The sequence below is a fragment of the Dama dama genome, chromosome 23, assembly GCF_033118175.1.
Source record: "Dama dama isolate Ldn47 chromosome 23, ASM3311817v1, whole genome shotgun sequence".
NCBI classification, from domain to species: domain Eukaryota; kingdom Metazoa; phylum Chordata; class Mammalia; order Artiodactyla; family Cervidae; genus Dama; species Dama dama.
This window is the reverse complement of record NC_083703.1, coordinates 57,091,692-57,112,372: the sequence shown is the minus strand read 5'-3', so window position 1 is coordinate 57,112,372 and position 20,681 is coordinate 57,091,692. Positions and strand designations below refer to the sequence as shown.

The window sequence follows — 20,681 nt, the reverse complement described above, 5'->3', positions numbered from 1 at the left end:
GACATGAGTTTGAGCAAACTCTGGGAGATGGTGAAGGACAGGGAAGCCTGGCGTGCTACTGTCCATGGGGTCGCAAAGAGTTGGACACAACTAAGTGACTGAACAACAACAACAACAATGTGTTGACAACTCCAATGAAATGTTTTGGGGGTCCTCTATTGATTTATTGGCCGCCGTTCTCGGCTCTATCTTCCTGCCACCTGGAAGACTCATTGGGAGTGTTTCTCCTTTGTTTCTGTTGGATCCCCAATGTCTGGCATGCCCACCCACTGCACAGTGGGCTATGGGGGTTTTGGAAGGAAGGAAGGTTTGGTTTCTCTGAGGCACCTGCTTCTAAGAGCCCAAAGCCCTGTGTGCAGTGAGGACCGTCATTTCCTTATGTCTTAGTTCTGTCCTGGTCCTTCACCCAATGCTGCCAGGTGCTCCCCCTGCACCCCAGCCCTGCTTCAGGGCTGGATACGAACGAGCAGCCCAGGAAAGTCCCTGGGCCCTGCCCAGCTGCGGGACGCCTGGCACGCTCCTTCTCTGAGCCCCAGTTGGTTTTGTCATCGCAGTGGGGCTGAGAGCGGCACCTGCTCCCTGGAGTGGTTTGAGGGGCTGAGATGGGATCCTGCCCATCGGAGCTTGATGCACCCTCCCCCGGTGTCCCTGGGGGCCTACCATCTAGGCATCTGGCCCCCTTCCTAGCCCAGGCTGTGTGACACCGTTCCCCACCGTGTCCCTCTCTGTGCCCTTTACAAGGCTGGCCTCTTCTTCCTTGCGCTCCGGTCCCTGCCTTTGCTGATGTGGGAGTTGCCTGTGTTTCCCCGCCCCCTGCCCCCCGCCCCCCTCCATCTAGCAGGGTGAGAATTGCTCGTTAACACCTCAGCGGACACCTCTGTAAGTGGCAGCCCTAGCGGGTGTCACCTCCCTCCCCTGGCCTCCTCAACTCCATCAAGGAATCTGGGGGAAGCCTCCCTGGAGGAGCCAGGCTCCCCTCCTGCCTCTCTCCTCCCGGGCAAGGAGAGGTGGGGCAAGAAAGGGTGGGCAGAGAGGACGAGGATGCGGTGGGCGGGGATACAGGTTGGGAAAGCCCTGCCCCCTCATTGCAGGGGGCTCCTGGGCAACAAGACCCCAGTCTAAAGCCCCAAGAGTGCAAACCCAGGCCGGGAACCTCTGGGAAGCTGCTGAGGAGATCAGGCCCTGCCTCCACCGAGGGAGGCACCCTCTCCAGCTGGGGGAGGGGGAGGAAGCAGTATGAGTTCTCCTTGTTTCTAGAGCTCGGCTGGGGTGGGGGTGGGCTATCCAGAACTCAGGAGTAAGCCCCCACTTCCCTCAGGGCTGGCGGTGTGCAGTTCAGGTATTTGAGACCCCTCCCCATCACGGCGCTGGCTCTCACTCCCCTCTCTCGTGACGTCAGGCTCCTCTCGCGCGGCATGATGGGAGAATCCTAATGTTTTCCAACAGATGCTCCAAGAACAGCTTTCAGATTAAAGCTATTGCCAGAGCAAAGATTCTTCTTTTTTCCTTTCTTTCCCCGGGGGGTGGGGGGTGGGGTGGGGGGAGGGAGCGCCCCCAGAAATTCCTGGACATCACCCCCTGCCCCAAGCACGCAATAAACACTGACAAGAAAAAGTTTTTATTTCCTGGTTCAACTTTTTTTTTTTCCTGGAATATAGACTGAAGAATGGGAATAAACACGAATAAATAACGGAGCGAGGCCGCGCGCGCCGGGATGTGTCTGGCTGCCGCCGCCAGGCTATTGTCTCACCGCCCTGAAGCCAGCCCTGGCCTCGTCCTCCGGCTCCTTCCCTTTCCCTGTCCTTTTTGATTTTCCTTTTTTAAAAAACGCCCCCTCCAGTCCCTTGGCCAGTGACCTTGGCCGCCTGGATGCTCTGATTGCACGCGGCTCCCTCTAACTTGCCCCAGCGCCGCCGGGCCCATGGCCGCGTCCGAGGACGAGAGCAGCTGCCTCGTGTCGCGGGGCCGCTCTCAGAGTGACCCCAGCGTCCTCACCGACTCCTCGGCCACCTCCTCCGCGGACGCCGGGGAGAACCCAGGTAATGGGCGGGCGGGGGCGGCCGGGCAGGCGGGGAAGGCCAGGGCAGGGGGCGCTGGGCGCACGTCCCCGGCGCTGCTCCGCGTCGGGTCTGCGTTTGGGTAGCCGCGGCAGGACCCGGGCGCTCAGGCTCCCCGTAAGGCGGCAGGGAGCCCTTTGTCCGAGGAGGAGCCGGTTTTCCTGGTAGAGACCGGTGCTCCGCATCCGCCCTCCTTGAGGACTGGTGGGCTCTGCTGTCCTCTCCGAGGGGCTGCCTTCCTTCGGGTGCTGACCACCTGGGGGACCAGAGGCAGAACCGTGGCCGCCTCCGCCAGTGCCGGCTCCGAGCTCTGCCTCCCTCCCCCGGACCCGAGCTCCGGTGGCCCCGGCGGCCTGGCTGGGGCGTCCCCTCGCGGGCAGGGAGCGCTTGGTGCGGCAGCCGTGCAGAGGGGCTTCCACCGGGGCTCCCAAGTCGGCGGGGCCTGGCGCACCTGGGCGCGCCCACCCGCCTCCCGGGACAGGTGTGTTGGCAGAGCTGCCACGGGGAGATGAAGGGCGTGCGTGCGCCAGGACGGAGCCGGATTTCATTAAATTATATGGACTTCGTTCACTCCCCCACCCCCACAGCAACGTCGATTGTTTAGGTGATAAATCCGGTCACAAAGGCGTCCATAAGGCTTGATTGATTACTTTCCAGAGAGGAAGAAAGGCCTAATAAAGCGGAGGGGGGGTGGTGGGCTGTGCGCCCGTCACCATGGAGACGCAGGAAGCAAAGTGATCATTAAAACCTTTCTCCACCAGAAGGCAATTTTCACTTCACAGGGAGAAGTCTGAGCTTCTGAAATGTAGGGTTCAAAAAAAGAATCAAAGCTGGTGTTTTGGTATGGAGCCACAGGACTCCATTCGTATCCTAGGGAAGCAGGGTCCCTTCACACGTTCTGTTTTGACAATAAGTTGCTCTTACCTTCCTCTGATGACTCTTTCTCTCTGAAGGCACCAGACCCAGATGGGGACTTGATCACCTTAACTTGTGGGCGTGCAGCTCCACACGGCCCCTGGGGCTGGGGTGATCCGGCTTTGTGGGGAGATTCCTTCACTTTGCTCGAACACAGAGCAGCTTCACTATTTAACTGCAAATAAAGACCCGTTAGAGGCAGCTCTGTGGGCGCCAGGACCCAATCTGAAATTTTAAACAATAAACCCATACAAGGCTTGTAAGATTTCTTTGTTAGGACTGTTGACACTGTGTCATTTGGTCAAACTAAGGTACCAGGCTGAGGAAATCCCTGCCTTTTTGTTTTTGGTATCTGGGAGGGCAAGTTAATTTCCTTGGAGTTTCAGGCAGAGGCAGCTCTAAGCAGACCCTTAAGGCTTTAATTAATCCTTTTATTAGAAATCGGGGATTAAGCCTTCAGCACTCCATGATGGATTGGTTTTCTCTGTGTCGGAGATGCACATCCATGATTGTTCCAATTATGGAAGTTGAGTGGCTCGTCACGAGAGAATCCTTCTCAGCTCCTTTTGTTTCCCTGGCAGTGAGAGGATGCAAACTTGAAATGGGAATTATGGAGGATTTAGCGTTTTGGCTGTCTGTGAGTTGATGCCTCTGTGGGTGGGAACACGGGGCTTGGCAGGTGACTCGTGCCGGTCCACTTAGGAGAGAGGTGAAAGGGCTTGGATGTCTGTGATGAAGTGATGGCGTGGGAGGATGAAAGCCCAAGTTAGTCTCAGGTTCACATGCACAAAAGGGGACCCAAAGAGCAGAGACCTGGGGTGAAAAGTCTCTATGGATATAATTCTGTGAGTGGTAGAACCTTACTGAAAAGGAAAAATGAATGAAGTATTTAAGAACTATGTTAGACACAGGAGTTCCGGTGGAAAGAGATTCAGAATCTTCAGGCCGGAAGCAGCCTGGGAGCTTGAAGTGGGAAGGGTGGATTAGGGGAGCATTTTCTACAACCGCTTTGCTTGGCTGGCTCGGTGTGCGCATGCATACCTCTTTTGATGGGGGACTCACTTCCTTCTGAGGCAGTGCATGCTTCTCTTTGGGCAAACATTCAAACATTCATTTTCAAATGGTTCGAAATGGTCTGCTGTCAGTCAGTCCTAATGGGGTTGTCTCCCGATGCATGGTACCTTGGCTTCCAGAGAATATGGTGGTGTTGTCACACCCACCTGAGGCATTTCTTCACTAGGCTGTAGAGTCCAGTCTTTCAGTTCCCTTTCCCTGAAGAACCTCTCCCATTCATCCACCTGCTGCTCTGAAGTGAGGCTGGTGAGCTGGCTGTGGAGTGACCTGGTGCACAGTCACCTGCTTCCATCTTTGGAAACAACAGTTTCTTTGTTTTTATAAAACAGCTCGTGATGGCATTTGCCCTTTTCCCCTCCAAAGTGCATTTTTAATGCATCAGTATTGTCACAACAGAAACTCAGAATATCACAGGAAAGTAAGCAGTGACACCCCTCTCCCTCCCTCTCTGGATGTTATCTCTGTGATGAGCTCCGTGGAGCATCTCCACCTTTTCCTGCGTGTTTATATCTACAGGTTCTTGGGAAAGGCATTTAAGAGAACACAAGTGGTTTCACACCACATGGAAGGTGGTTTTGGTTTCTCCAGTTTGGGTTTCTACTCAACACTGGATCTTGGAGGAGGTCTCACCACGCGGCAAGTATATCTCCATCTCCTTTTCTTAATAACTGTATAGTATCCTGAAGAATATGTTTCTCTCAGTTGAGCTACATGTGTGTTTCCATTTTTCATCCATTACAAGTGATCCCACAGTGGTCATCCAGGCAAAGCCTCCTTGTGCTTCCATGTGAATTTCCTGTAGGGTGTGTCTAGGTCACAGGAGGCTCACATTTAAAATTTTTCTGATATCGCTTCCTCCTGGAAAATGGACCCATGATCTGAGTGCATCCTTTCTCCAAAGCCTTCCCCATGCCTGGGGTCATCCATCTGGCTTTCTCTCTCGTGAAGGGTGACAAGGGACGTCTCATTGTGTTAATTTGTGGTTCTGTGATTGTTGGCGAGTGTGAGCATCTTTTTGTGGCCTTGTTAGTGTGCTAAATCTCTCTGCGACTGCGTCTGTGGCTGTGGACTGCCTGGCAAGGGTGAAGGACTTTCCTTGAGGACCAACCCTCATGCTCTTTCCACATTGTTGCTCCACTCATGATTCTGTAGGCAGCTTTCCAGGGTTCCTGTCTGCAAATCCTCACTCTGTGCCCACAAGTATGGTCAGGATTTTCCCCACAACTTAAAATTTTCACAAGGCAACTCGGCATCCCCATCGCCTTTCCTGCCTCTGAGTTCATAGTCTTGAGGAGTTCTATCCGCTCTCAGACTGTGGCTTTGGTCCCGTGTGGACCTTTCCCCGATCCAGTCACGTGCCACCTCCTCATTTCGTTCCTTTGCTGCTCTTCTGGCCCCCTTCTCCCCACCACTCTCTCCCCCCTGGGTTTTTGCTGCACTGCCCTCTCTCAGCTCCCTGCTCATCCCTCTATTCCTTTCCCCCGCCCAACACACAGCCGTCACTGCAGGGCCATCCATTGCTGTCTTTTTCCTCCACTCTCAGCTCTTTTCCTGGTTTCCAGAGAGCAGGACCAGAGACTAAATGAAGACTTACCAGGGTCAGCTGTTTAGAATGTTTCCGTGGGGACTTGCAAGTTGTCTTTTTCTGTGCAACCAGGTGGGGGGCCTTTTGATCCCGAGTGGGTTTCTCAGCACCACTGACATTGGTAATGGGGTCCTTCTCTGCTATGGGACCTGTGCATGGTCAGACGTTTAGCAGCATCCCTGGCCTCTGCCTTTGAGATAACTGTAGCAGCCCAGCCCCTGATTGTGACCACTGAAAATGTCTTCAGACTTGCCAGGTGTCCCCTGGGGGCAAAATCTCCCTGGAGGACTGCTGATGTAGCTATTTCATTCTCAAACCCTGGTGTGGATTAGAGTCACCTGGAAGTCACCTGTTCACCCCAGCCCCTCTGTTTCCAGTTCAGCCTGTGGTGGATGCCGGGGAAGAGCATTTCTAACGGGTAACCAGGTCATGCTGATGGTACGGGTCAGGGGACCAGATCCAGGGACCCACTGAGTCTAGTCTTCCCTGAGCCACTGTCTCAGTCTCTGCTGACAACTTCTGTGTGTGTGTGTCTAAGTATGTGTCCAGTGGGTTCTGCCCTGACCTGTCTGCCTCCTGAGCCCCAGACCGCTGTGTCCTTTGACTCCCTGCTTGCCCAGGTCTTGATCTGATGTTGCCTCCTCAGAGGGCCCTCTTTGTTCATCTGATGAGATTAAGTAGCTGCCCTGCTCGCACTACCCAGTTCTCATCCCAACTTGTTCATGATGTTCATCACTGCCTGGGACTTAGGTCTTATTCTCAGTGGACCATCCCCACCAGGCTGGGAGCCCATTGCCCACTGGAGGCCTTGGTAAGCATCTATGGGACCAAGCACAGTGTCTGAGTGAACGAGGCCTGGGGCTGGCCAGGTGGCTGGATGGGCCCACTGTGGGTAAGCTGCTCAGGGGCAACTTGAGATGGCTGGAGGCTCAGTGTGGAGGGGGCGGGGGCCATGCCCCTCTGCAGGGACAGGGCCACCTCTGCTCATGGCCCAGAGAGGGTGAAACCCTCAGAGCATGTACTCCCTTCCTGAGCTGCAGACAGACGCACAGACACAGCCCGGCCCCCAGACTCTAGGTTTGGCATTCCTTTGCTGTTTATGGGCACCCCTCCTGGGGTGGAGACGAGGGGTCTCAGCCTGCTTTCTCCATGGCCTGGTTCTTCGGGGCTTCTTTCCTCAAATGCTCTCTTGCTCTGAAGTCCTGAGTTTTGGGGTTCTCCCTCTGGCCCCTTGCAGAGTGTCTCCATGGCTTAATTAGCAATAGAACTCTGCTGTAATTACCTTGTTAGCTTCTTCTTTGGGGTTATTAAACATAAAAGCTGGGTGCTTAAAAAAATACAGAGTTAAAAAGAAATACAGAGTTTAAAAACTTAGAATTTTTCCTGGTTATGAAAACAACGGCACATTCCTCATAGGAAGTGATTGAAAGCTTCTGAAATTTCTGTTCCTCATCCCCTACTCCCTTAAGAGGACACAGAAGCCAGTGACAAGGGACAGCTTTGTCCCTGGGACCTTCCCAGGTGCCAGGCGTGGCTGTTTGGCAGAAGGTCAGACACAGTCAGGGTCCAGGGTTTATGCCCCGCCCGCACCCCATCCCTTGTGGTCACTTCACCCACTTTCCATCTCCTCACTGGTCACTCTTTGAAATGATCTCACTTATTTGACCCACTCGCTTATGCTTTGTCTCTCCTGCTGGGTAGCACTCTGCAGTACTGTAGTCATTAGCTACTTATGGCAATTTAAATTTAAATTAAATAAATCAACCTTAAAATTTCCTTTCCTCGGTCACACTCGTTACATCTCAAGTGCTCAGTTGCCACATGTGGCTGGCAGCTGCCATGTTCGATAGCATGGGTCTAGAATATTCTATCCTTGTGGGTGGCTCAGTCAGCACTGCTCTGGAGTGGAAGACCCCTCAGGTAGGTCCTTATCCCTTGTTCCTTGGCTGTGCAGCCCATGGCTGTTCCCCAGTGGTTGTCCATGGACTGAACAGACAAGTCAGAGTGAAGACAGAATGGACATGGTCTGGGAGGCCTTGTGCTGGAGACCCTCGGCTGATCGTCTCACATCCTTAAGGGGAGGACACCCAAACAGAGGTCATTTCTTATCCACACAAGATTAATTTATCTCAATTCAGTGAGCTCCTCCAGAGAGCCTACAATGTGCCATGGTTGGCTCTGGCTGGATGGGTCTCTTTGACAAAGAAAACAATGGCATCCAGAGATTCTTTGCCTGGAGTTGGATGGAGTCCCAGATCAGGCTCTGCCACATACACGCTGTGTAACCTTGGGCAAGTTGCTTCACCTCTCTGAACCTCCATTTTTTGTCTATAACATGGTGGTCAGTATTGTCCATTCCTCCAGGTGGGTGAGGATCACTGAGCTATTGTCTCTAACAGACACTGTCATTGGTTTCACAGCTTTGAGGGGGTAACAGTCTCCTCAGATATCTCCTAATCACCTTGAGATCATTCCATCCTCTGTGAATAAAGTTGGGAGGCAGTGGACCTGTGATGAAGAGGTGGGGACAGCCTGTGGGTCGATCTGCAGCCCCTTCTCTAACTGGCTGATAATCTGGTAAATTTTCAGTGGCTGAAGTGAAAACATGCTTGTCAGTTCAGTGTTCCACTGGGGCATCTTGCTTCCTTTTTTTAAATCTTCCTCCAAACCCTTGAGGTAGGGTCAAAGGGCCAGATGGCCCTGGGGACATTTGTGTAGCGAGGAGTTAGAATCTAGGTGAGTTTCAAGCCTGGCCCACTCTGCATGCCCCACCCACTCTGCATACCCTACCCACTCTGCCCCACCCACCCCCAACCCCTCCCACTCTGCTCCAGTCACTCTAGGCCCTGCCCACCCATTACTGGCTTCAAAATGCATCTTTTTACAGGAAGGCCTTCTGTGCTTTGGGCTTCCCTGGTGGCTCAGATGGTTAAGAATCTGCCTGCAATGGGGGAGACTGGGGTTCGATCCCTGGGTTGGGAAAATCCCATGGAGAAGGGAATGGCTACCCATTCCAGTATTCTTGCCTGGAGAACCCCATGGATAGAAGAGCCTGGTGGGCTACAGTCCATGGGGTTGCAAAGAGTCAGACATGACTAAGCAACTAGTATTTTCACTTTCTGTGCTTTAGATGAAGCAGATCCATGTGTTTATCCCATTTCTGTTTCAAGCAACCTGTGCCACAAATACATACAAATCTGTAGTCACATAAACACACAGGCACAGATGTACACTTCCCTTTCCTAGTTCATTTAACTAGAATGGCCACCAGGACAAGATTTATTTACTGGAAGTCAGGTAAGGAGCTGGCAGAGAACCAGCCATAGGCAGAGTTGCTGCAGGTCTTGTCTTAATGGGCTGGGGTGAGTGTCCATGTGTGTTAAAGCAAGTCATTTGGGTGGGTCACTTGGCAAAACACCTTATCTCATGGCCGGGACATAAGTAGACTTTGGCGTCAAATGGTCAACTGTCAGAAAATGAATTTGCCAAGATCTGAGTAGAGAGTGGCAGCTGTGGCTACAGACTTAATAAATTTATTTATCACACATTGTTATGCAGTTGTTTTCAATGTAACAGTTTGTTAAAGTTGCCGTTGGTACTCTTACTATTGAGTTGTATTGTCATTAGTTAATTTTTTGGTCCCATTACTTCTTGGAAGTTTTATAGCCATGTGCAGAGAAAATTTTTGCCTTGCTGTAATCACTAGCTCAGGGGATTTAAATAAAGGCAGGAAGACCTGCCAAAAATGATCTTTCTGCTTCCCTTTGGCAGGAAAACTTTGTCTCGGCAATGTTAATTGTAGGGTGACTGCCTTTCTGCAGTCACATGGGGCAAGTCACTGCTGACCTTGGCTTGTTTGCTGGCAGGGTCTTTTGTGCAGAGCTCCCCAGCATCAGGGCTGTCCCCATCTGAGCACTGCTCTGTAGGGTTCCCTTGGCCACCCCCACCTTCTTCATTTTCCTGTTATCATCCAGGTAAATGGGGATGCACTTCCATAGAGAGTGGTAGGTTGCAGTCCTCCTTTAAGTCAAATTTATTTGCAAACAAAAGAATATGGGCTTCAAATATTAATGAAGTAGTTACTGTCATCCACTGAGGAGATACAGGTGTGGCGGAAATCACTAAGATGGGGTGGGTTTCTGTGAAATGAGAGATGTTCTTGTGCATTGTCATCTTGACCTGTGACTGTCTCATTCTTATTTGTTTATCTGCTGATGTAGGAAATGCCCCTGTGTGCAGGGGGCATGATGGGTGTGTTGGGGGTGATGTAAAGAAGGATTGCTTGTCCTGGAATCTCACCCTCTGGCTGGGGGCGGTTCATACGGTGCTGACTTGTGAAATGACAGGACACATGGATAATAAATACCAGACCTCCCAGATCTGTCCTCTTCTGTGTGGCATCCAGTGTATCCTCTGATGCTGTAAGGACAGCCTGCAGACCTGTGTGCTGCAGGCTGGGTGCTGTCACCTCTGCTGTCTGCAGGTTGGCAGGGTTGACCATCTAGGCTGGGCTCAGCAGGGTGGCTCTTCTTCACCTGTACCCCATCCTCCTTGGACCCAGCGACATTGTCTCCTGGCCATGGCGGTATGCATGGGCCGTCTTAGGCGCTGTGGTCCTCACTTCTGCCTGATTCTGTTAGAGTGGGAACATGCCCAGTTTAAGGTCAAGGGGAGGGAGTACAGTCCACCGGTTGATGGGAGGGGCTTGGTCACATTCATGCTGGGATTTCCTGCAGCCTGTATTCTACCATGGTTGGGCCTTGGCTTTGGGAGGCCAGCAGACAAGGTGCTGAGGGAAGCTGGCAGGTGTGTGGACTCTTTGGTGTCACCTGGGTCTACGTTACTTTGACAATCCTACCTAACATCTCTGAGCCTTGTTTCCCCCCTGTAAAGTGTCCCTGCATGGATGGATGGTGGTGAGGATTCAACGGGTTGGTTTCTGTAAAGCATTTAGCAGAGTGCTTGGAATACAGGGAGACAGGGTCATGATGAGCTGGTGTTTATCCCCACCTGTCATTCTGGAGACATTTCCACCAGAGGCCGCTTTGAGGCCCTTGAACATTTTTGTTGGTAATAGCGGAAATCCCTGATTCTGTGCAGTTTTGAGGCTCCCCCATGGTGCCTCTCGAGGTTGAAAGAAGGGTCCTTTCTGGCCTAAGGTCACTCTTGCTGAGAGATATCAGGTAGCTTCGTAGGATTCCCCCACCCTCCCTCCTGCATGGCCCTGGAGCTGGTTCCGGGGGTCACTAGTGTACGCTGGGAGCTCCTCTGGGGGGATTGTGCCCATTTCCTAATCAGGGAGCTGGTCCAGGGGAGCCGGAATGCAAGGCTAGTTTAACTGGCCCAAGTCAAAGGTCTAGGTCAAAGGCTGAGTCACACGCTCAGACATGAGGCTGCAATGTGCTTAGCTGACCCCGGGCTCCTTGAGGTTGGCTTTGGGCTCAGGAAGGAGGGCATGTGGGTAGTGGAGGCAACACCAGCTTGTTTTTCAACTTCTGTGCTTTCTTCCCCTAATTTTTGCAACTAGCAGCCTCTGCCTTAACAGGAACTAGTGCAGGATTTAGGGATAATTTATTATTTATCTCATCCTTTCAGAGGGAAGGGTAAATAAGGAGGGGGGCATCTAATAACATGCCACATGGAACAAACCAAGTGCTGCTTCTTGCCTGTATTCTCCTGGGCAGGCGCCCTGGGTGGGGGACACAGGGGCCAAACCCTGTTTGTCTTCTCCTGGAATCTCATGGAACTTGTCTCTTCCTCAAGACTCTTATTGCAAACAGCATTGGCATTTTAATATGATTACTTTCCTCTAATATTTTTCAAACTCTTTCTGGGAAACATATTTGTATCTTTTTACTTTAAAGATAGGTCTTGTCCACGTTTGTTTCTTTGGCTCCAAAAGCCAAAGTGTGAGTGTCTTGTTCATAGAAGGTGCACAAGAAACTGCTTTTATTGTGAAAACATGGTAATGACACCTAGCAGCCCTTTCTTATTCCTAGTCCCATGTACCCATAAGGAAAAGTAAAACTGAGGGGAAAAAATCCCCAGAAACGCAACAGCAAAGCATGATGAGCAGGTTAAGTGGTCTTGCCCTGTTGGAAATTCCTGGAGCTGAGTGACAGGTAGAGGGGACAGTAGCTCAGAGGGCAACTTATCAGTAATATGCCAGGCTAAAAATAAGCCTACAAATTTGTTAATAATTGGTCTCTGTGTGGTTTTTTAAATTAACTAATAACAGTTTATTCCAGGAGGATATTAGCACAGAGCAGCTGTTTGCTCATAGGAAATAGAGATTCTAATCATTGGTGTGTTGGTTTGTTTTTCTGTTTCCTTTTTCTGACCTGGACAGAGCTGACTGTTGCATCTCGCATGTTGAGCTCTTCGGGTGGGAGGCTGTGAGGGCCCAGTTAACATTGCTCAGGGTGACATCCCGGGAGCCACTGTAGGTTGGAGGGAGAGTGTGAGACAAGAGATGCAGGATGATGCCCACAGCTCATGGCAAGTGAGATTCCGCCCCACCTCCCACCCACCAAATCAAGGGCCTCCTGTTAGGCCACAGAGAGCAGAGATGTGGCCCACCCTATGGGTTGTCTAGTGGGGATGGGCTCAGATGCCAGTCTCGGGGAAGCGGGGAGGGGCTGGTTGGCTGGGGTTTTTTTGTGAGAAGGTGTTCAGGGGCTATGAATTGAGACCCAAAAGGTAGTTTGAGTCCATCAGGCCGAATGAGCAGGAAGGGTGTGCTGAGCAGAGAGAACGGCTGGGCAGAGGCCAGGAGGCAGGAGGGAGCTTCTGGAGTGTCATGGGCTGAAGTCAGCTAGCGGTTGGAGGAGGATGGGGGGTGGATGAATGAGTCATGGCATGCATGTGTACACGTGTGTGTGTGTGTGTGTGTGTGTGTGTGTGTGTGTGTGTGTGTCCTGCTATAACTTATCCTCATTTGTGAAAGCCACAGGCGGTCATGGACGCGGTCAGTGACATGGCCCTTGTCCCTCCTGAAGGCAGGTGGAGCTGTGGTGCCTGGGGCCTCGGAGCTGGCCTTGCAGTCAGTCTGGAACCCTGACTCTGCTGATGGCAGATCCCTCTAGCAGACATCACCTCAATTTCCTCCTTCGTAGAATTTGGGTGGTTGGGAGGCTGGGTGAGGTGTTTGACCGCAGCCCACTGCCTGCAGCTGAGTGTAAGGTAACTGTGTTTCCTGTCCCCAGGTGCATGGTCCATGAATTCAGCTCATAGAGCAGAAAGCTCAGCCTGGGGGAACGACACCCTCCATCCTTCTCCTGGGTCACGCTGGGCAGTGGATCTGGCGAGGAGGTCAGCTTGACCTGCCTGCAGAGGGTGATGTTCCACGGTTGCTAGGAGACCTTGACCCAGTGTAGTTAACCATCTTGCCACACACAGAAGTGCTTCTCGTGTTTCTAGCCCCTCCAGCTCCAAGAGTCAGAGATGTCCCATGAGCGTGCCAGGCGCCAGTCCCATGGGGAGGAGGGTGGCCAGGCAGCCAGGGTCCTCCCTCTGGCCAGACTCTGGTTATTCCTGGTGTCCTCAGGAGAGAGATGTCCCTCCTGGAAGCCATGAGCTGCCCTCTGGAGAAGTTCAAGCTTATCCTATTGGAAGCTGAGTGACCTCTGCTGGGCCACCAGTGGCTTGTGTAGGACTCAGAACTTGAATTCCAGGGTGGAGGCGGTGGGGGTCAGAGGGAGGTTGCTAGGTTATATTGTGGGGCTTCCAATCCTGACTCTGTGTGACCTCAGGTGAGTCTTTTGCCCACTCTGTGCCCTCCGCCTCCTATAGAAAGGGGTCGCTATTCACTTTGTTTCTACAGGAGGCCACAGCGTTCCCTCCGACCTCACTGCCCTTGGGCAGTGTGACTTTGTCACCCCTCCTGTTGGGGTTGGGGGGAGGCCGTCACCTGCCCCCTTGCATCCATGTATTACACTTGCTCATAGCATAGAAAAAGTGACACAGTGTGACTTCTGGACCCAGGACTTGGATGCCCAGCAGCCTCTGTTTGGCCCTCTCACCTGCCACCAGTTTGGATCATCCTGCTGGGGAAAACTGGGTGCCCCAGCTGATGGTTCTTGATAGGGGGGCCTTCCAGGTGTCTCAAGCTTGGCTGGCACCATGTCCAGCAGAGGGACCCTGCCCAAGCCCTGGCCACAGCAAGTAGATGTAATGGTTATTATTTGGGGCCGCTGAGTAGTGGGGTGGTTTGTTACATCTCGTAGGTAACTGATACCCACTCCGACCAGTACATGTGAAGAGGCCAGAGCCACTTCTTGCCCTGAGTTACACAGTGATCCTCTGTTCCGAGCTGCTGGGCAGGTGCTGAGTTTTAAATGAGGTTTCTCTGTGCCTGACGGGCTCTGACTCTGCATTGAATTTGGAGCAGGCGCTCGTTACATCTGTGGCCCTGTGCCCCTGTGTTGTGGTGGCAGATGTGAAGGTTTCTTTCCTGACAGCCAGGGTCTGGAGATCCTGGGGCTTGTGCTATGCTGGGGCCAGCCAGCCCCTCTTGGGGCACCGGGGCTTGGCTGGATTTGAAGGGCATTCAACCCAGGAGTTCTGAGCCAGGAGTGGTCTTCACGACCCCCTCTGGGGAGCTTAAAAATGAAGTCAGTCTAAACTTTCTCCCTGGACTTTGTGATTGCCAGGCATTAATGAGTATTTATTGGGCACCTATTGTATGCCTGTCATTGTTTTGGGGGTTAGGAAGGTCCAGTAAGGACTGTGGTGTCCTTCCCTTCAAAGAGTGAATAGTCTCCTGGGACAAGGGGAAATAGTTAAGAAAGAAATAGGTGTGTGATGAAACGCCAGGTTGTTTTCAGTGCCTGCAGCCGGACTGGCGGAAGGAGAGTGGTTGGGAGGGGTTAGAGGACCTCTAGGCAAGGGCATCTGTAGTAATATGAGGTGGAAAAGAGAGAATTAGTCATGTAGGGACCTTGGAGAGTAGCCTTCCAGGCAGAGGGAGCAGCAGGTGCTGTCTGTCCTTCTGTCTCAAGTTCATCACCCATCTGTCAATCTTTCATGTACCCATTTGTCCATCTATCACGTGCTTACCTCCAGCCCCTCTTTGGCATTCCTTCACAGAGTCTAGCCCCTGCTTTCATGCCCCCCAGTGATAGAGAAATCTCCCCCCTGCCAACCCTGGGTTTCCAACTCCCAGGACCACTTCCGGGGACGGTGCCTCACTCTTGTTTCCTCCCCCCAGGGTTTATTTACACTCTCCACTTGCCAGGAGAGGCACTTAGGAGTTTGGAGCTGTGCGTGCTCCCAGGCCCCCAGTGCGAGGGGGCAGGGGGAAGAATGGGGCCAGTCACTGGGGAGCAGGGGGAGACACCCCCATCTCAGCTGCAACTTCCCCGCTCTTGGCTCCCGGGCAAGGGCCTCTTTGTGCTCCTCCAGGACAAGGCTTGCCATTGAGACCAGCCAGGGGACACTGTGCCTGAGCGAAGGATGGCTGGAAGCTAGAATTAGGCATTTCACAGGGAGCAAGCCCCGCACCATCTCCCAGTGGGCTTCCGAGAGCCTGGATGAGTCCTTGCCAAGGGGCTGCGGCTTGAGCAGGCACCTCTCACTGGGGCAAAAGCCTGCTCTGTGCTCTCCCCAGTGAGCCCAAACACAGAGCATTGAAAGTGTGGGAGGATTGTTCTTTTTCTCCTGGCTCCTAGCAGGCCTCCAAGCCTGTTCAGGGGTGCAGCAGTGTCCTGGAAGGTTCCCCACAACTCATATTCAGAGGGGCCAAAAGAGGCTGGCTTTGAGAAAGACTGATGGCCTGTTAATAAGACAAAGGAGAGTGGGAGCCACACGGAGGAGGTGAGACTTTTTACATTTTTGTATATTTCCTTTTTTTTTTTTTTTTGGAAATACTTTTAAGGACTCCCCTGGTGGTCCAGTGGTTAAGAACCCATCCTATAATGCAGGGTATGTGGGTTCCATCCCTAGTCAGGAAACTAAGATCCCACAAGCTGAGGAGCAGCTAAGTCTACACGCCACAGCTAGAGAGTCTGTGCGCTGCAACGGAAGATCCACTCGACGCAGCCAAGATCCTGAGTGCCACAACTAAGATCCAAAGCAGCTGAATAAATATTCTAGAAAATAAATACTTTTAAACTCACATGGAACTTGCAGAAAAGGAGTACCTAGATTTCCCCCAGCTTCTCTCGATGGTGACCCCTGACCTGGCATAGGATGCTAGTGGACATAGGTTACAGCACTGTCACTAAACCAGGGGCCACAGCGAATGTCACAAGACTGTACATGCACCTTTTTTGGTGTAAGTTGCAGGACACTCTATTACATTTATAGAATCACCATGATCAGGTGAGGAGACTCGACTCAGATAAAAGCCCTTTGGCCCCCTGAAATGGTCAGGGGTGTTGGTGCCCAGGCAGCCCGTGGTGGGCCCTTCCCCCTCGGCTCCTGACTCCACGTTGTGCTCCCTCCATGCCCCTGGGTGGGGAGCCGCCTCCTCTGGACCCCCCAGGCTCCACTTCCTTGGTTCCCAGCGAGGCTCAGCACCATTGCCCTTTCTGCACATTTGAAAGGCTGGGCCTTGGGGAGGCTGCTTTTCCTCTATCCCCACCCCCTTAGGGGCTGCCGTGGTTTCCTGGGACAGTCCTAACAAAGAGCTGCAGACTGGGTGGCCTCAGGAAGGGAAATGGACCCCTCCTGGTTCTGGAGGCCAGAAGACCCAGCTCCAGGTGTCAGCAGGGAGGGTTCCTTCTGAGGCTGTGGTTTGTTCCAGGCCTCTCCCTGCCGGTGTGCAGACGGCCGTCTCCTCCCTGGGTCTTCACATCTCCTTCCCTCTATGCGTGTCTGGCTCAGGGTCAGCTGTAATGCATCAGGCCCACCTGAATGGCTTCATTTTAACTCATCACCCCTGTAAAGACCCTCTCTCCAAATAAGGTCACATTCTTAGAAACTAGTGGTTAGGACTCCGGCTTGTGAATTGCATGGAATTTTAGGGACATGGTCCTGATATCACAGTGGCCCTCCCTCCCATCTCAGAGGGCAATGGCAGCCCACCTTCTTGAACCATCCCCTCCTATTAGGTCCCTCTTGGCCCACCCCAGATGCCTCTCAGGTCTCCATTCCACTTCCTTCTCCCTTGGATTCAGACAAGAGGTTTGTCACCTTGACAACAGTGACTTGTGACCCTTGCTACCACCTGTGCCCCCAGGGTCTGCTTCCTAGCATGTCATCCCCCTCAAAGCTGAGCCCATCAGCCTTCAGCCTCAAGTAACAAACATCCTAATTCAACCTGGCTTACCCTAGGGAGGTGGGGGGACGGTGGGAAATAAGCCTGGCCTCCTGTTCCCTGATCTCAGCCATATCACCAGAATCTCCTTCTCTCCCTCCCTCCTCTCTGCCCTTCCCCGTGTTGGACTCCTTCTCAGGCAGGCTGTCTTCATAGGCTGGCTCTTGGCAGTTCCACACTCATAACCTTCCAGCTCAACAATTTCAGCAAAAAGCAAGTTCTCCAGAAAGGCAAATAAATTGCTTGGGGTTGATGCTGATTCAGCTTGCCTCAGTCACGTGTCCAGCCTTGACCAATCACTGCTTGGGGAGTGAGGATGGAGGAAGCTCATTGGCCAGCCGGGTAACACACCTGCCCTGAGCACCTGCAGTGGGTCAGCTTCACTGAAGCCTGAGGACTGAGATGGGGAGGGTGGAACCCAGGGGAAGCTGGGTGTGGCCAGATGCAGGGAGAGTGGGGGCAGGGGGTAACTGTCATGGCCACTCAGTGGAGTGGAGGGTGAGCTTTTGAGGGCAGGTGTCCCACCTTTATTCCTGGGTGGTTCTCAGCTGTGTTTGTTGCAGCTTTCTTGCCATCAGCCACCTTCATCTTCAGAGCATCTCCACTTTGGACTCTGGGTGTGCCTCCATCCCTGGCCCCCTCTCTTCCATTCTCTCTCTCAGAGCCTGTGAGCATTCTGTCCTAACATCCTGTTCTTCCTTTTGCTTTTATAATTTGTCCATGCTTCTAGAGATTATTTGTTTACGGTTTCCCTCTCCCCCCTGCTGCTGCTGCTGCTGCTAAGTCGCTTCAGTCGCGTCCGATTCTGTGCGACCACATAGACCGCAGCCCACCAGGGTCCCCCATCCCTGGGATTCTCCAGGCAAGAACACTGGAGTGGGTTGCCATTTCCTTCTCCAATGCATGAAAGTGAAAAGTGAAAGCGAAGTAGCTCAGTCGTGTCCGACTCTTCACGACCCCATGGACTGCAGCCCACCAGGTTCCTCCGTCCATGGGATTTTCCAGGCAAGAGTACTGGAGTGGGGTGCCATCGCCTTCTCCACCTCTCCTACTACTACCCCTCCAATTATGAGCTCCAGGGAGGAAGAGAGCCCATCTGTGCTCTGCTGCAGTGACCAGCACCCAGGACAGTGATGAGCTGCTTCCCAAATAGCTGTGTTGCCTGGGACAAGTTACCTAACCTCTTTCTGGTCTTGGGTTTCTGTTGATCACGGGTCTCACTTCACAGGTTTGTTGTGATAATTTCACGAGACAGCCTGTGGAAAAGCATGTAGGGCTTGGCACTTAGGAAGAGATGAACAAATAGATCCTGTGGCTCTTGTGGCTGGCGTGGCTGTGAGAGGCGATGGGACGTGGTGATTAAACTGCCTGGGTTCTAGTGTAGCTTCTTCCACTTACTAGTTGGGTAACCTTCTGCAAGTTCATGAACTTCTGTTCCTCAGTTTCCTCATCTGTAAAGTGAGAGTAGCGGTTACACTAACCTACAGGAGTTATTTATTAGCAGAGCACCTGTAACCTTGCTGACTTCCCTGGTGGTTCAGACGGTAAAGCGTCTGCCTACAATGTGCGAGACCTGGGTTCAACCCCTGGGTAGGGAAGATCTCCTGGAGAAAGAAATAGCAACCCACTCCAGTATTCTTGCCTGGAAAATCCCACGGACAGAGGAGTCTGGTAGGCTATAGTCCATGGGGTCGCAAAGAGTCAGACACCACTGAGCGACTTCACTTTCACTTTCACTTTTGTGACCTTGCCTGGCTAGGTGAGCCTACAGAAGCGGTAGGTGCTGTTCTTGTCATTGGTGTCTATTACTTTCATGTTGCAACTCACATGCCACTTCTCTGGAGCTAAATGCTTAGAAACAAGGTTATAGCATCTTGTAAGAAATGAACAAAGTTCTTAGGATCTGGGTTCTGTTTCTACGTCATGTTACTCTGCTTTAGTGTTCAGTCGCTCAGTTGTGTCTGACTCTTAGTGACCCCACAGGCTGTAGCCCGCCAGGCTCCTCTGTCCATGGAATTTTCCAGGCAAGAATACTTGAGTGGGTTGCCATTTCCTACTCCAGAGGATCTTCCCGACCCAGGGATCGAACCCTTGTCTCTTGCATCTCCTGCATTGGTAGACCGATTCTTTACCACTGCACCAGCTGGGAAGCTTTAGTATTAATCCCTAGAGGATCTCCTCTCACCCTCCCTGTCATCCTTTTCCCCAGGTCACGTTACTGTGCTTTGTCGTTCACTGTGAGAGATGAAATGAGTTCTCCATGTTTACCTTTTGAGCACATGTCCCGCCTCTGTGGTCTTTGCTAAGAGAGGTCCATGGGCATGAGAGCTCCATGTCTGTTACCAGTGGATCCCAAGGGTCTAGGCTGCTGCCAGACGCTGCACAGGGGCACCATCTAAGGGAACCTTCTGTTTCATGTCAAAAAATGGAGCAGAATAAATACAATTGTCTCTCTGGGTTCAGAGATTAGCTCTTGTGATTCTGTGTAGGTTATTCAAAACATAAAAAGAAAATCTGGTTCCATGGTTGTCCTCAGAACAGTCCCGTTGGGTGGCACTGAACGAGCCTCCTTCTCGTTAAGACAGCCTCTGCAGACTTGAGTTCTGACGCCCGTGACTGATGGAGACTCGTTGGGAGGAAGCACCCCAGCTCCTGATGACAGTGATGATAAATGACACCCACAGGAGTGGCTATAGACCAAGACTTCCCTGCAGCCGAAGGAAGAAATGCTTGGGCAGAATTAAGAACACTGGGCAGTGGATTAAATCCCAGGCCACCGTGGGGAGGTTCCGATGTTCACCGGCTTTCCAACCAGCCAATCAGGGGCTGAGGACTGATTTCTGTGGGCAGAAATTTCATTTCAGTCCTGGATCTAGTTGTGAGTGAAGCTGGTACACTCCTGCGTGTCTCAGTGAATCACTTATAATCCCTTTAATGCTTCTGCTGGTTGGACATGGGGTTCCATCACTTACAACCAAGAGCTTCAGTTGTCACAGGCACTTAGAGGGAGGAAGTGGTTTTGTCCAGGTCATAAGACTAACGGAAGTGCTGGGGCCAAAATCCAAAGACCCTCCTGCTTCTCCTGCTTTATGCTCTCCATCCTTCTCCCACGTACCTGCCCAGCCTCAGGGAGACACCAGAGCATGACCCTTCTTCCCCAACAGTCTTCAGGGCACCTGGCTAGCTGGAGATCCCTGAGGCTGTTGAAAGAGAAGTGTCCTTGGAGGACTGTGGGAGTTAATGGGGGCCTGAGAGGAGGCAACTTTGGGGCCTCTGCTGCTGGGAGGACCTGTCTGACCCCCGTGACTTAAGTGATGCTGGGGGTTCAGGTTTTTTTCACGGATGTGGGGTTTTGCTTGGACACTTTTATGTTGCCTGGTCTTGAGTGTCATGGAGGGCTCTGTAAGTCACTGAAGGGATATTCTCAGGAGTTGCTAATGTCATATTTAATTTCAATAATGAGACACCCATGCTCACTATTTATTACCCACTGTGGCTTTTGACTCTGGTTCCTTGAGTGGTTTAAGAGTTCGAGGTTAATGGATCGCACAATTAATTATTTAGAACATGGAGACAGGAGGCTCTTACAAAACCAAGACTTTGTAATAGATTAATTAATAGGTTCCTAACTTAATTATCATTTTGAATTTTGCAAAGAATACTTTCTCCAAAACCACTCAGCTGTGGAAAGTTATTGGGAAACAGCTGATTTTTACATCATTTCTTTGCGAAATTTAAATATTAATATTCTTATTTTTCCAAAGCCATTCAGTTCACAGCTTTTGGTCTTCTT

General features: G+C 52.1%; 1 protein-coding gene across 2 annotated transcripts in view; it reads left to right on the top strand.

Annotated features, from left to right (window-relative positions):
- The window catches only part of PHACTR3 (phosphatase and actin regulator 3), a 206,153-nt gene that overhangs the window by 14,806 nt on the left and 170,666 nt on the right, over positions 1-20,681 (top strand). The window contains exon 1 of one of the 2 annotated variants that reach the window (XM_061125803.1): positions 1,741-2,039. The exons of the other annotated variant lie outside the window; for it this stretch is intronic. Coding sequence (XP_060981786.1) covers positions 1,922-2,039 — 118 coding nt within the window. The 5' untranslated portion in view covers positions 1,741-1,921. Of the gene's footprint in view, positions 1-1,740; positions 2,040-20,681 lie in introns of those variants that run through there. 2 annotated transcript variants of the gene reach the window in all.